Consider the following 16120-nt stretch of genomic DNA (forward strand, 5'->3'; position numbering starts at 1 on the left):
CCGGACAGGGATGGAGGAGTGTCCCCTGGGAGAGAAGGTCTGGTCTGCATGGTATTGGAATTGGGTCCTGAAGACTCAGCTGAACCAAAAGAGGGAACCAAGGCCTGTTCGGCCAGTATGGAGCCACCATTGTGATTTCCACTTCTTCCGCTAGAAGTCTCTTCAGGAACTTTAGAATTATTGGGATCGGGGGAAAGGCGTACGCCCTCTGAAACCACCACCGATCCGTTAGGGCATCTGTCCCGATTGCCTGGCTGTAGTAACCCCTCGTGTAGAAATTTTTCAATTTGGCATTGTTCGGGGAGGCAAAGAGATCCACTTGGGGATTGACTCCCAGGGATAATATCCAACGGAAAGACTGGTCGTGGAGAGACCATTCGTTGACGTCCACCTGAGTTCGTGACAGGAAATCCGCTTGGGAGTTCTGAATGCCTGGAATGAAAACAGCCGTCAGGTTGACCAGGTTCACTTGGGCCCATTTCATAATGGGCTCTACTTCCTGGAGAAGGGATGAGCTCCGAGTCCCGCCTTGTCTCTTGACATATGATACTGCTGTGGTGTTGTCCATCCTTAGAATTACTGACTTTCCCTTCAGCAGTTGTGAAAAGGACTGTAGGGCACACCAGGCCGCTCGAAGCTCCAGGGTGTTCGAGCCTGGATTGTGGAGGCGAGCGTCCCACCTGCCTTGCGACATGCTTGTGCCGCATAAGGCCCCCCAACCGGAGCCACTGGCATCTGTCGTCACTGTGACCCACGAAACTGGAGCGATGGAGTGACAATTCAGCAGATTCTTCGGTTGAAGCCACCAGAAGAGGCTGCCTCTCATTGACGTTGAAATGTGGATCCGCTGACTCATGCTCCCTGATTTCCACTGCCTGAGAAAGCCGGATTGGAAGGGACGTAGCCTCCAAAGCGCCCATTTCACCATTGGTGTTGTGGATACCATTGTCCCAATGATCTTCAAGCATTGATGAGCTCTTAGGTGGCGAGTACTCAAGGCCCGGGAAATCCTCTCCTGAATTACCGGAATCTTCTCTGCTGGTAGAGAGATGGTCTTCATTACTGTGTCGAATTGAGCACCTAGATAGGTCAGACACTGAGTTGGCTCTAGATGGCTTTTTGCCAGGTTCAGGAGCCACCCGAATTCGGACAAGGTCGAGATGACCTGATCCCTCTGTGCCAAGAGAAGGGTCTTGTCTTGGGACAGGACCAGGAGGTCATCCAGATAATGATACAGACGAATCTTCTTCAGCCTGATGAGAGCTACCAGTGCCAAAAGAACTTTGGTGAAGACCCGTGGGGATGTTGTTAGGCCGAAGGGTAGGCACACGAACTGGAGGTGTTCCTGGTTGACATAGAACCTGAGGTACTTGTGCAGCTCTGCTGCTACTGGGACGTGGAAATAGGCATCCTTTAGGTCCACGGAAATCATCCAGTCGCCTGGCTGTATTGCTTGTTGGATGGTTGATAGAGTTTCCATTTTGAACTTTTTGTGTGTTATAAATTTGTTCAAATATGTCAAGTCTATGACTGGGCGCCAGGTACCGTTCTTCTTCTGTACTAAGAAGAGAGGGGAGTACACCCCAAGAAACTGTTCGTCTTTTGGGACGTGTACCACTGCTCCTTGAATCTTCAGGAGGTGAATGTAGTCTAGAAGGACCTGTTTCTGCTCCAGTGACCCTGGAAGAAGGGTGGAGATGAACTTTGGACAGGGAGGACTGGAAAAGGACCATGCGTGTCCTGAGGTCACGGTCTTGATGACCCAAAAGTCCTTGATTGAGGCCGCCCAGACGTGCCGATAAAGGAGTAGACGAGCTCCCACACGACCCGCTTGGGCGGGCGTTGTCTCAAAAAGATTTCCCCTTGTCGCGTCCAGTTGACGCCTGAGTAGTTGGAGTAGGTCTCCGGTAGGAGCCTCTACCTCTGCTCCAATTCCTTCTGTAGTTTCCACCAGGCCTGTAAGCGCGAGCTTCCCTAGCGCGGTCCGGGCTGTATCGCCGAAATTGAGGCATTTTTCTTCCAGTTTGGCGCTTGTCCTGAGGAAGGAAACCAGATTTGCCGCCCGTGACTTTGGAGATGGCATCGTCTAGCTTGTTACCAAACAGGGTTGATCCTTCAAAGGGAATCTTGCACCAGTTCTGCTTCGATGATGGGTCAGCAACCCAGGGGCGTAGCCAGAGGGCCCGTTTCGTGGTCACAGAAGAAAGCATAATCCTAGCTAACAGGCGGATTAAGTCAACGGAGGCTTCGCCCAGGAATGCGACCGCCAGTTTTAGCTCTGCCGTGGCTGAGTTCTTGGCTAGTTCTTCAGAGACGCCTTTGAGGAAAGAATCAACGTTTTCCGTCCAGGCTTCCATGGCCTTTGATAATGCCGCTAAAGCTAGAGCCGGTTTGCACGCTGTGCCCGCAAGGCCATAAATTCTTCTGAGGTCCTGGTCCATTCTTCTGTCCAGGCCATCTTTGAAAGAGACGGAATCAGCAATAGGTAAAGTGACATGTTTAGCCAGTCTCGTTACTGCCGCATCTACCAGAGGAACATTTTCCAAATGTTTGACCTCCTCCTGCTTGAAGGGATAGAGCCTTGAGGCTTTGTTAGCCATGGAAGATTTCTTGTCCACCTTGCTCCATTCCTCTTCAAAGATACCCTTCAGTTCAGACAGAAACGGGAACGTAGGGCGTTCTTTTCCCAAGCGCTTAAAATATTTTTTCTGCTTGGCTGGAGAAGCAGGTTGTTCCTCCCATAAGAGAGCCTCCTTAATCGCTTTGACGAGTGGCGTCACCTGTGCGAAGTCAAATTCTAAGCCTTCTTCATCACTCTCTAGGTCACCCTCAGGAAAAGCCGGAGTGGAGGCTTGAGGCCGGGAAGGACCTGGATCCTCTAGGATCTCCAAGTTTGGAGAAGCAGACCCGTCAGTGTTGGTCTGAATCTGCGTGTGGGGCATGTTCTCTCTTAGAGTTCGTTGAACCACACGTTCCACCAGAGACTCGATGCGATGACCTTCAGTCTCTTTTTCCCTAACCGCATGGGCGTAGCATCGGTCGCACAATGATTTGCCCTCAGGGACACGAGTGTCACATCCCCAGCAGGCTCTGCGATCAGAGCGACTATCATGGCGGTGGGAGCGGTGTCTTGAGGAGGAATGTGATCTTCTCCTCCGGTGGGAAGAAGTAGATGGAGATCTACAAGTGCGTTGCGGACTGGCAAGGTCTTCCGGTTCTGGATTGGAAGGGCTAAATAAAAAACATTTAGGGAGGAAACTGTCAACACACATGAAAATGTGACTAGCAGCCCCAAACCCGAACCCTTTCCCGCACATACCTTGTGCGTGAGGGCTGGCCGCCTGTAGACGGTGACTGGTCCATAATTACTCTGGACCTGCGTACAGTGGATGACAATTCAGGACCAACAAGAAACCTATGGTGCCGAATAAAAATATATTAAATAAAAGTGTGCTGTCCCCTTAAGAAGAAATTCTCTGCTCATTACTGCTGCTTTTTTTTTTTTTTTTTTTTTTTTAAATAAATAAATAAATATATAATCAACTAATTAAACGAAAATTCATTTAGACAAATCAATTAAGTTTACATAGTGATTTAAATAATTAAATAATTAAATACATGCAGATAAAACATAAGCAAAAAATAGGAGCATGGTAAAATCAATAAAAGCCAGAAGCAACATTCACTGACCTGGCAACCAGAAGGGAAACACCCAGACACTCAGCTGCTCGCCTGAAGGGAGACCCAATGAACATAGGCGAGCAGCTGATTTTAAATCACCCGCCGGTGACGTCACGCGTCCTCCACGAACGCGCCTGCGCAGTGGAACGCGATCCCACGGCGCCTGCGCGGCCGCCGCGGGAATCGACGGACTGCGCATGCGCGACCAAGCCTCGCTCTGAGGATGGATACGGCGCATGCGCGGGGCACTAGCGATGGGGAATCAGGAAGTCACAGGCGTGCTGGAACGCAGAGGCGCTCCAGCCGCCATACACACACAAAACAAACAACACAGAGGCACGAATAAGCGACTGCCATGGAGGAAATATATAGAAAGGGACCTTGCCAGCCGATCCTAGAAGTCTTCAGCACACGCCACAGCCACAACCAAGTGTGCTGGGAAGCTCACCACCCGCCCATGGCTGGGATCCGAGCTGCACCGCTTAAAGTGTGCTCTTTTCCATTCCTTGAAGAAAACGATTTTGATCCATGGAGGAGGAAAAAAAAGGAACACTGAGTCTATTGGTGAGTTAACTTTTATGGGTATGGGGTCCTATCACATTGGAGAGGAGGCGGGATTAACCCACACGTAGGCTGCCATGGAGTCAGTCAGGAAATTAACATTTATGAATTCTTCTCTGAGCTCTTTATTTTGAATATTCATTGTTTAATGTTAGTCACACAAACATGTTATTTAAAAATGTATTGAAAACCAAATTAAATTTATCTTATTACCATACAAGGCTATCATGCGTACTTTAGGATTTTGACCTGTTTGAAGGTCCTAGTTTTAATTGCATTTATTATTGGTATATACTGTCATAGTCTGTGACATTTTCTTAATGAAAACAGATACCACCCACCCCTGAGGTTATTATATTCATGAAGATAAAAAGCAATTTTTTTTAATAATCGTTAAGGTTCAACCCAGATCAAGCAGGTGGTATGAAGGGCAAAGCAACTTGGTGTGATGTCACAGTACACTTCAATCAATGCAAATCAATGAATCTTAATAACATTTTGTTGGAAAGCTGCTTCAGATGTTATTCTTACCAGGCAAGATGGTCATATGGCTGAGTCTTTCTTGTATTATTGGAAACAAGAGAACACAGACAGGAAATGACATCATAACCATGTAGCTCCACTTAGAATTACCGGTACATCATACAAAGATTAAACATAACACAAACAAAATAAAACATAAGAAAAAAACAAAAGAAAAGAGAACTTTTGATACAAGTATTACGTTATCTAATAAGGGCATGGGTTCCCCCTCTAAGAGCATACCAGGCCCTTCGCTCTGGTATGGATCCCCCCAAAAAATGATAACATTTAGTATATTGCAGCTTACCAGTCTTAGGCCTCGTACACACGGACGGACTGTCCGCTGAAAACGGTCCGCCGGACCGTTTTCAGCGGACATGTCCGCTCGGAGATTTCTGTCTGATGGTTGTACACACCATCAGACAGAAATCCGTGCAGACACGATATGCGGTGACATGGCCGCGCCATCGCCACGACGATGACGTGGCGACGTGCGCGGCCCTGGAAGGTCAATGCTTCCACGCATGCGTCGAATCACTTCGACGCATGCGAGGGCTTTCGGCCGAGCGGACATGTCCGGTGAGTCTGTACAGACGACCGAACATGTCCGACGAACAGGCTTCCAGCGGACATGTTTCTTAGCATGCTAAGAAACATTTGTCCGCTGGAAACCTGTCCGCTCGGACCAGTTTCAGCAGACATGTTCGTTCGTGTGTACGGGGCCTTAGATGTGTTGGCTGCATTAGCTTTAATTTTTCATGCTTTTTTTTCTTTGTTCCTGGTGATCCTGGAAGTAACACACTTCCGTTTAGGGTGTCAATGTTCTCTCACTGTACTTTATTAATGAAGAAGAAGCATTGTCACCCTAGGCTGCTCTCCTTATTTGAACTTCCAACACTTCCTCATTTCCATTACATAAGGGGTTTTGTAGTTCATAAAACATAGCTGAAAAGAGTGATAACAATGTTTGAGACTTTAGTTCAGTATGCAGGAAGTTACAAGCACTCAGGTTTTTTTGGCAGTGTTTGTTCCTGTACCTGCAAAAAACGTACTTAGGCTCGCCATACACGGTTTGAATCGTGGCAGAAACAGAATCTCAGCAGAAACCAGCCGAGATTCGAATCATTAATGGGTCGGCTGAATGTACCAAGTTGATTGATCGTTCAACTTGGGTACAACCAGCCTACTGGATTTGCATGCGATTATCGCAAGCAGCATTTATAGCCACTAGTGATAATCACTGTCCTCTGCCAGTGGGGACGGTGTCCCCCTACCCCCGTCCCTGCTGGGTGGAGACAATGGCTTGGTAGGAGGAATTCTCACATCAACGCTGTCTGTGTTGATAGGGGAATCAAGCCAAATTTGCTCCGTGTATGGCCAGCCTTAACCTTTTCAGTAGAGTATTGACTTGTCCTACTTACTAATAATTGGTGTCTTTTTGTTATGTTTCGTTGAAGTACGTCAGAACCTAGTACCCCTGGGGGGTAGCGCTATATACTATATATATATATATATATATATATATATATATATATACACAAAAACTCTATACATTCACTTTAAATACATTACTTGTAGAATTTGTAACAGAATGTGCACAGATGGATGAAAAAATTTGCTCTGAGTATGGCCGGCCTTAAGCCCCGTACACACGATCCGAAAATCGTACGAAAAATGCCGCTTTCAAAACAATTGTACGATAATCGGATCGTTAGTACAGAGCTTTCGAGAGCCAATCAGGACAGTTCATCCGATTTTATTCTATCGTACATGCACAGAATTTTTTTTCGTACGATGCCAGATCGTACGATTTTAGTTTAATCAGTACAGCTGTCGTTCGAAAATGCAATACAAATGCATTACAACACATGACATCACTTCCGATTTTTTATTCTGCCGTACGAGAATTTTTGTGACTTTAGTAAACTCATCAGATTCGACGTGAGATTAGCATACAAAAAAAAAAACAGACGATCATTTGTCCGATAATCGGATCGTGTGTACCGGGCATTAGCCAGAAAAAAAAATTGCCACCCCCACATATGGCAAGCAGCAATATATCACATTTTTGTTCTTGGATTTAAAAACTGTATACTGTACTTTAAAGTTTGTTTTCTGTAGAAAAATCACATGTTGGCATTGAACATTAACAGCTAGTTTACAAGGACATTTGAGCAGTGAAGGACAGTTTGAGATTAGTTTGCACTTTGCTTTTATTTCTTCATACAACTCAATAAATATGTATATTAAATGTTCGTGGTAAACACATCTGAAAAGCCAATGTACACTAGCTGTAATGCTAAGGTTGATTTACCAATCGTGTTATTGTCACCCTGGCCAGTGTTCATATAAAATATCCAATCAGGCTAAGGTTAATTTTCTTTTTATTCTCCTGAATTCAGCATAAGATATGGTGAAAACTACCTATTGAGTAAATCTTCCCCTAAGGGTACATATCTAGTTTAAGCCTTTAATTTAGTAAATAACATTTAATATTAACCACTTGCCGTCGCCGCACCGTCATTATACGTCCACAAGGTGGCTCTCCTAGGCGAGACCACGTAAATGGACGTCCTACCTCTTAGCCGCCACTAGGGGCGCACGCGCGCGCGCCGCCGGAGGCGCGCGCGCGCGCGCCCCGCTCGCCCCCGACTCCCGTGCGTGTGCCCGGCGGGCGCGATCGCCGCCGGGCACACGCGATCGCTCGGTACAGAGCGGGGAACGGGAGCTGTGTGTGTAAACACACAGCTCTCGTTCCTGTCAGCAGGGGAAATGCTGATTTTCTGTTCATACAATGTATGAACAGAAAATCAGTGTTTCCCCTAGTGAGGCCACCCCCCCCCCCACAGTAAGAACACACCCAGGCATACTTAACCCCTTCCCCGCCCCCTAGTGTTAACCCCTTCACTGCCAGTGGCATTTTTATAGTAATCTAATGCATTTTTATAGCACTGATCGCTATAAAAATGCCAATGGTCCCAAAAATGTGTCAAAAATGTCCGAAGTGTCCGCCATAATGTCGCAATACCGAAAAAAAAATCGCTGATCGCCGCCATTACTAGTAAAAAAAATATTAATAAAAATGCCATAAAAATACCCCCTATTTTGTAAACGCTATAACTTTTGCGCAAACCAATCAATAAACGCTTATTGCGATTTTTTTTTACGAAAAATATGTAGAAGAATACGTATCGGCCTAAACTGAGGAAAAAAAATGTTTTTTTATATATTTTTGGGGGATATTTATTACAGCAAAAAGTAAAAAATATTCATTTTTTTCAAAATTGTCGCTCTATTTTTGTTTATAGCGCAAAAAATAAAAAACGCAGAGGTGATCAAATACCACCAAAAGAAAGCTCTATTTGTGGGAAAAAAAGGACGCCAATTTTGTTTGGGAGCCACGTCGCACGACCGCGCAATTGTCTGTTAAAGCGACGCAGTCCCGAATCGCAAAAAGTACTCTGGTCTTTGGGCAGCAATATGGTCCGGGGGGTAAGTGGTTAAAGTTACATAGCGCAGGATGGAAAAAGGAAGAAGGCCATTTAGTTCCACTAATAGGAAAAAAACAAGCAAATAGAAAACCTCCATATACACAATCCTATAACCATAGTCGATCCAGAGGAAGGCAAAAAAACAATACACCTCAATAAAAACTGAAACTTAAAGCCCAATTTCAGGCATATCGTTTTGCCAGAAATGGCTTCTTTAGGAGATCCTAATATAAAGAATGAAAAAAGGTATCAGAGACGCGCAATCCTAGCAGAGGAGTCCAGGCTATCCCAAAACTGAGGGGAGGTGTGCCAGGGCCAAACACAGCTGTCAAAGAACCCCCAAGGACAGTATAAGACTTCAGTGACCACCAACAGAAGTATCAACAGCTGGTCCAGATGCATTTGTAAGAGCCGGTTCACACTGGGGCGACTCGACAGGCGACTCAGCCGCCTGACAAGTTGCGTCCCATTGTAGTCAATAGAACCGTTCTAATAGGAGCGACGCAAGTCGCTCCGACTTAGAAAAAGGTTCTTGTACAACTTTGGGGGCGACTCGGGCGACTTGCATTGACTTCTATACAGAAGTCATGTTGCAAGTCGCCTCTGAAGTCGTCTTCAGGATGCCTTGCCGAGTCGTTTTCAGGACGCCTTGCCGAGTCGCCCCCGAAGTCGTGCCACCCCAGTGTGAACCGGCTCTAACCATACTGGCCCCCAGAAAAAAGACGCTACTACTAGTTGGTGGCAACCTATAAAGTCCTCCCTTTATTTCTTCTTCTTTTTTTTTTTGAGCTTACATGTGATGTCATGTCAACAACTTGTGCTATACTCTGTGTTACAATTTTCAGTAATGAAATAAATTATGTTTTTGTTTTTTCTCTTCCAGGTTGTGTGCTTACAGTGTCTCTTGTGGAACAGCTTTCTCAGATTCATAACAGTTCAGGAAAAATGGCCATGGAGTTACTCTGTAGCTACCTTCCAGGTCTGTAAATGAAAAAGCAATGGAATACTTTAGTAATGTTATTTGGGCTGTTAAAACATTAATAATAATATGCAATATAACAGACAAAATATATATTTCTACATATATATAGAGATATATATATATCTATATATATCTATATATATATATATAGATATAGATATACTATAGATAGAACAGACAAAATATATATATATATATATATATATATATATATATATATATATATATATATATACAGTATATATATATATATATATATATATATATATATATATACAGATATATATCTATATATATATATATATATAGATAGATACACTGTATATATCTATATATATATATATATATATATATATATATATATATATATATATATATATATATATATATATATATATACTGTAGATATAGATAGATAGATAGATAGATAGATAGATAGATAGATAGCTAGATAGATAGATAGATAGATAGATAGATAGATAGATAGATAGATATACAGTATATGTATATATATATATCTTTTTTTACAAGTTTGTTATCAATTTGTATTTCTGCAGAAACACTGGGCCAGATCCACAAAAGAGATACAACGGAGTAACTGCGGTTACTCCATCGTATCCCTTGTCCTAACTTTGGAACTGATCCACAGAAGCAGTTTTCCAAAGTTAGGCAGAAGATCCGGCATGTGTAATTGAATTACACTGCCGAATCTTAGGATGCAGTACCGCATCCGCCGCTGGGGGCATTTCGAGTCGAAATGCCGATTCTAGTATGCAAATTAGCACTTAGGGCGATCCACAAAGCTTTTCAGCTTCGTTTTTTCGCCGTAAGTTTTAGTTTGCAAGTGTAAAACTAGGGCTGGTGTTACAAAGTGTAAAGTTAGTAACACCATGTACAAGCCCATTCAAGCGACGGCATTTGGTATGCATTCCTGAGGGAGAACTCCACGGCAATTTGTAAAATCAAAACCGGCATGGGTTCCCCCCCCAGGAGCATACCAGGCCCTTAGGTCTGGTATGGGTTGTAAGGAGACCCCCCCTACGCCGAAAAATCGATGTAGGGGGTCCCCCTACAATCCATACCAGACCCGTATCCAAAGCACGCTACCCGGCCGGTCAGGAAAGGGAGTGGGGACGAGCGAGCGCCCCCCCCTCCTGAGCCGTGCCAGGCCGCATGCCCTCAACATGGGGGGGTTGGGTGCTCTGGGGCAGGGGGCGCACTGCGGGCCCCCCCACCCCAGAGCACCCTGTCCCCATGTTGATGAGGACAGGACCTCTTCCCGACAACCCTTGCCGTTGGTTGTCGGGGTCTGCGGGCGGGGGCTTATCGGAATCTGGGAGTCCCCTCAAATAAGGGGGCCCCCAGATACCGGCCCCCCACCCTAAGTGAATGGATATGGGGTACATCGTACCCCTACCCATTCACCTGGAGGCAAAAAGTTAAAGTTATTAAACACACGACACAAGGGTTTTTAAAATAATTTATTAGTCTGCTCCGGAGGCACCCCCTGTCTTCTTTATTAGCTCTAATACCAGGGGGGGCTTCTTCTTCCACTCTCCGGGGGTCTTCTCCGCTCTCCGGGGGGGGGTTTCTTCTTCCGCTCTCCGGGGGGGGGTCTTCTCCGCTCTCCGGGGGTCTTCTTCTATCTTCGCCGCTCTCCGCTGTTGACTCGGCGCACCCCGGTGCGGAGAAGACCCCCGGAGAGCGGAAGAAGAAGCCCCTCCTGGTATTAGAGCTAATAAAGAAGACAGGGGGGGCCTCCGGAGCAGACTAATAAATTATTTTAAAAACCCTTGTGTTGTGTGTTTAATAACTTTTTGCCTCCAGGTGAATGGGTAGGGGTACTATGTACCCCATATCCATTCACTTAGGGTGGGGGGCCGGTATCTGGGGGCCCCCTTATTTGAGGGGACTCCCAGATTCCGATAAGCCCCCGCCCGCAGACACCGACAACCAACGGCAAGGGTTGTCGGGAAGAGGTCCTGTCCTCATCAACATGGGGACAGGGTGCTCTGGGGTGGGGGGGCCCGCAGTGCGCCCCCCTGCCCCAGAGCACCCAACCCCCCCATGTTGAGGGCATGCGGCCTGGCACGGCTCAGGAGGGGGGGGCGCTCGCTCGTCCCCACTCCCTTTACTGACCGGCCGGGTAGCGTGCTTTGGATACGGGTCTGGTATGGATTGTAGGGGGACCCCCTACGTCGATTTTTCGGCGTAGGGGGGGTCTCCTTACAACCCATACCAAACCTAAGGGCCTGGTATGCTCCTGGGGGGGGAACCCATGCCGGTTTTTTCTTTGAAAATTGGCATGGAGTTCTCCCTCAGGAATGCATGCCAAGCGACGCTGTCAAATTTTTTTTTTTTTCCCAACGCAACTTTTTTAAGCCGGCGCGATCCACAAAACTCGGCGTAACGTAACTTCGCGCAGTACGGCCGGCGCGGGAGCGCGCCTCATTTAAATGGGACTCGCCCCATTTGAATAGGAACGCCTTGCGCCGGCCGGATTTAAGTTACACAGCCTGAAATTTCTAGGTAAGTGCTTTGTGGATCGGGCACTTAGGTAGAAATTTTAAGGCAGTGTAACTTAAATGGGATTTTTTAAGTTGCGCCAGGTTTTTGTGGATCTGGCCCACTATTCTCGAATTGTTCCAATATTTCGCTGCATTGTGCTCATATGCTGTTATATGATATATGATCAATGTTCTATAGGAATGATCATGGCAAATAACAGTGTAACAGCTTAAAGCGGATCTCCACTCTAAAGTGGAGTCCCGCTGATCGGCACCCTCCCCCCCTCCGGTGTCACATTTGACACCTTTCAGGGGGGAGGGGGGTGCAGATACCTGTCTACAGACAGGTATCTGCACCCACTTCCGGCCCTACGATACGGGCAAAGGACGGGTTTTTTTTCCCCTTCCCGTCCGTCCCCCGTTGTATGCTGGGAACACTCGGCTCCCAGCACACAGCGGGAGCCAATCGGCGGGCGCAGCGCGACTCGCGCATGCGCCGTAGGGAACCGGGCAGTGAAGCCGGAGCGCTTCACTTCCTGGTTCCCTCACCGTGGATGGAGGGGGGAGCAGCAGGGTGACGAGCGATCGGCTCGTCATCTGCTGCGATCACCGCTGGACTCCAGGACAGGTAAGTGTCCTTATATTAAAAGTCAGCAGCTGCAGTATTTGTAGCTGCTGGCTTTTAATATATTTGTTTAGTGGCACATCCGCTTTAACTACCAACAGTTGTGTCCCCCAATGATGAAAAATGTAACAGCATCCAGCAGTAGCTGTGATGTCTAAAGTCCTGGGCAATCAGGCAGCGTAATGGGGTGAGCAACACCTATCAAGCATTCCCTGATGTGTGGCGTGGACAGTATGTAGTTTACTGAATGGCTCAATACTCAGATGTGCTCATGGAAGCTATTGCTTTGTGCTCTGGCGCATCAGCATTAAATAAGACTTCAGCAGTGCATGGCCAATGCTCCAACAATAAAGCATGTTATTGTAGGGGAAAGGAGATGGTGGCAGATTGGAAAAGCTGGAAATAGTACTATAAAATGTATGGGCCAAATTCAGGTACATCTGCGGCGGCGTAACGTATCGCATTTACGCTACGCCGCCGCAAGTTTTACGGGCAAGTGCTTGATTCACAAAGCACTTGCCTGTAAATTTGCAGCAGCGTAGCGTAAATCCCTCCGGCGCAAGTCCGCCTAATTCAAATGTGCCAGGTAGGGGGCGTGGATCATTTAAATTAGGCGCGTTCCCACGCCGAACGTACTGCGCATGCTCCGTTTTGAAAATTCCAGCCGTGCTTTGCGCGAAATGACGTCGCACCGACGTCATTTTTTTAACGTAGACATAAGTTACGTCCTTTCCTATTCACGGACGACTTACGCAAAAAAAAAAAAAAAATTTTACGCGGGAACGACGGCCATACTTTAACATGGCAGGTCTATCTATACACCACGAAATACCAGCTTTAACTATACACCGGGAAAAGCCGACTAGCGACAACGTAAGAGAATGCGACGGCCGCGCGTACCTTCGTGGATCGCCGGAAAAAGCTAATTAGCATACCCGATGCGGAAAACGACGCAAACTCCACCCAGCGGGCGCCAAAGTATTGCACCTACGATCCGAAGGCGTACGAAGCCGTACGCCTGTCGGATCGAAGCCAAAAGCCGTCGTATCTTGGTTTGAGGATTCAAACTAAAGATAGGACGCGGCAAATTTGAAAGTACGCCGGTGTATAAGTAGATACGCCAGCGTACTTGCACTGTGAATCTGGCCCTATGTGTTTATGAGCCCTAAAGTGTATCTAAACCCCAAATTCTCAGTATATTGCAACTTACCAGTCCTTCGTGGTAACTGTGTTGACTGCATTCGTTTTCCTTTTTTTCAGGCTATCAGTAACACACGGTCCTAATATAACACTTATTTACTGTACAGTATCGAGACAACAGAAACAAGTTTTGACTACAGAACCCCATCCTTCTACTACTCTACACAATATAGAGGGCGGGGTTCTATAGCCCTCAGCCCTAGCTTAAAACAATGTTATTGATAAGAGTCAGCACAGCAAGAGAGAATAGGAGGCTATAAGATTACAGATAAGATAAACAGATTAGCCAAAACATTTTCACTAGTGTATTTAACAGAATGAATGGGGCCAGACATTACATTTTTGTTTTTGGGTTTAGATTCCCTTAGGGCCAGTTCACACCAGACACAGTTCTGTGTGCTTTTTTTCTGCACAAAATGCATGCACAGTGTTTTCCATGTATTCCAATAACTCTAGTTGGCTCTAGTTCACACCAGACACAGTTCCGTTCAGTTCCGTGTGCTTTATTTCTGCACAAAATGCATGCACTGTGTTTTCCTTGTATTCCAATGGCTCTAGTTTGCTCTAGTTTACACCGTGCAGTCATGACTGCATGGTGTGAACTAGAGCCATTGGAATGCATAGAAAACACTGTGCATGCCTTTTTAGTGCAGAAAAAATGCACACAAAACTGTACAGAACTGCGTCTGGTGTGAACTGTCTCTTAGGCCAGGTTCACACCTATGCGAATTGAGTGCGGTTTAAACCGCATCTAATTCGCAGGACATTTTAAAATACATTGTTTTCAATGAGGCTGGTTCACATATGTGCGATGCATCCGCACTGCGTATTGCCTCCAAACCGCATGCGGTTTTTATGTCTTGCGGTGCGAATTCAGTCCCATTATCTTCTATCTATGGGTACGCATCTAATTCGCACATGTGTTCAGTTCTCTGCAGGAGTTTCTCTCATTCAGCTCAATACAATTCTCCCCCACTCTCCTCTCACCCGGAAGTTCTCCCAGGTCTCCAAATTCACACCTGATCTGCAGCTAAACCGCAGTTGATCTGCAGAACACCCTCTAGAGAAATCTGCAACGACAACACAGCTCAAAAAAGCAACGCACTAGTGTGATTCCGGCCTTAAAGTAGTAGAACAGGCAAACTTTTTTCTTCATTTTTTTTTTGTGTCCCATTGGGGAGATTGCACTTCACTTCCTGTCCAATAGTCAAAACAGGAAATAAGAGGAAATATCTCCAAACTGAGTAAATCCCTGGATTGTCACCAGGGTACCCAGGGCTAGTGCCCCCCCCCCCCACCCCCAATTAAAGATATCCCCTCTATTATTGTTCTGAGGACAGCCCAAAACCTGGGATTTTCTTTTACTTACACTTTTGGTAACAATGGTAAACATGACAAATAGAGGGGGTGAATCTCCCTAATGGGGGGCAAAGACATCTATGAAACCCTGACAGGGGGTCTAATCCACTTCCACTCTGTCTAAAACATAGTTATACTTTAAGTCTTCCTCACACATCAACCTGGTGTAAAACCCTTGAAATCTAGGAAGGTCCTGTTGATAGCCATTGTTCCCCTCAAGATAACACAGCTAAGGCTTGCATGACTTATGCACTAAATAGACTTGTTTGTGAAAAACAACTGTTTTAAGAATATGCATTGTGAGGACAGGCACTTCTCACCATTATATAGGGATAATGGTCAGCTTAAACCTGTTTTTCTTGTTCATGTACATATGGTTATATCTGACACATTGCATTCTTCAATACGGAACAAAGGGCCAGACACTGCCTTAACCACTTGCTTACTCCAGCACTGCGTCGCTTTAACTGACAATTGCGCGGTTGTGCGACGTGGCTCCCAAACAAAATTGACGTCCTTTTTTCCCTATAAATAGAGCTTTCTTTTGGTGGTATTTGATCACCTCTGCGGTTTTTATTTTTTGCGCTATAAACAAAAAAAGAGCGACAGTTTTAAAAAAAAAATGTTTTCTCAGTTTAGACCGATATGTATTCTTCTACATATTTTTGGTAAAAAAAAAAAATCGCAATAAGCGTATGATGACGGTTTGAGCAAAAGTTATAGCGCTTACAAAATAGGGGACATAATTATGATTTTTTTTTATTATTTTTTTTTACTAGTAATGGTGGCGACCTGCAATTTTTTTATTGGGACTGCGACATTATGGCGGACACATCGGACACTTTTGACACATTTTTGGGACCATTCACATTTATACAGCAATCAGTGCTATAAATATGCACTGGTTACTGTATAAATGTGACTGACAGGGAAGGCGTTAACACTAGGGGGTGAGTAAGGGGTTAAATGTGTACCCTGCATAGTGTTTCTAAATGTGGGGGGAGGGCACTGACTGGGGGAGGTGACCGATCTTTGTCCCTATGTACAAGGGACACAGCATCGGTCTCCTCTCCCTGACAGGACGTGGATCTCTGTGTTAACACACAGAGATCCACGATCCTGCTCAGTTACTGGGCAATCCCAGGTGCCCGCGCGCATCGTGTTCCCAGTAACGCGGCAGGTGCGTGCACGC

At 45.9% G+C, this 16120-nt stretch overlaps 1 protein-coding gene across 1 annotated transcript in view; it reads left to right on the forward strand.

The window, feature by feature from the left end:
* AOAH (acyloxyacyl hydrolase) overlaps window positions 1–16120 on the forward strand; it is a 198038-nt gene that overhangs the window by 46873 nt on the left and 135045 nt on the right. The window contains exon 2 of the mRNA XM_040353220.1: window positions 9139–9234. Coding sequence (XP_040209154.1) covers window positions 9139–9234 — 96 coding nt within the window. The remainder of the gene's footprint in view (window positions 1–9138; window positions 9235–16120) is intronic.

This window comes from Rana temporaria, chromosome 5, assembly GCF_905171775.1.
Source record: "Rana temporaria chromosome 5, aRanTem1.1, whole genome shotgun sequence".
In the NCBI taxonomy this organism is placed as follows: domain Eukaryota; kingdom Metazoa; phylum Chordata; class Amphibia; order Anura; family Ranidae; genus Rana; species Rana temporaria.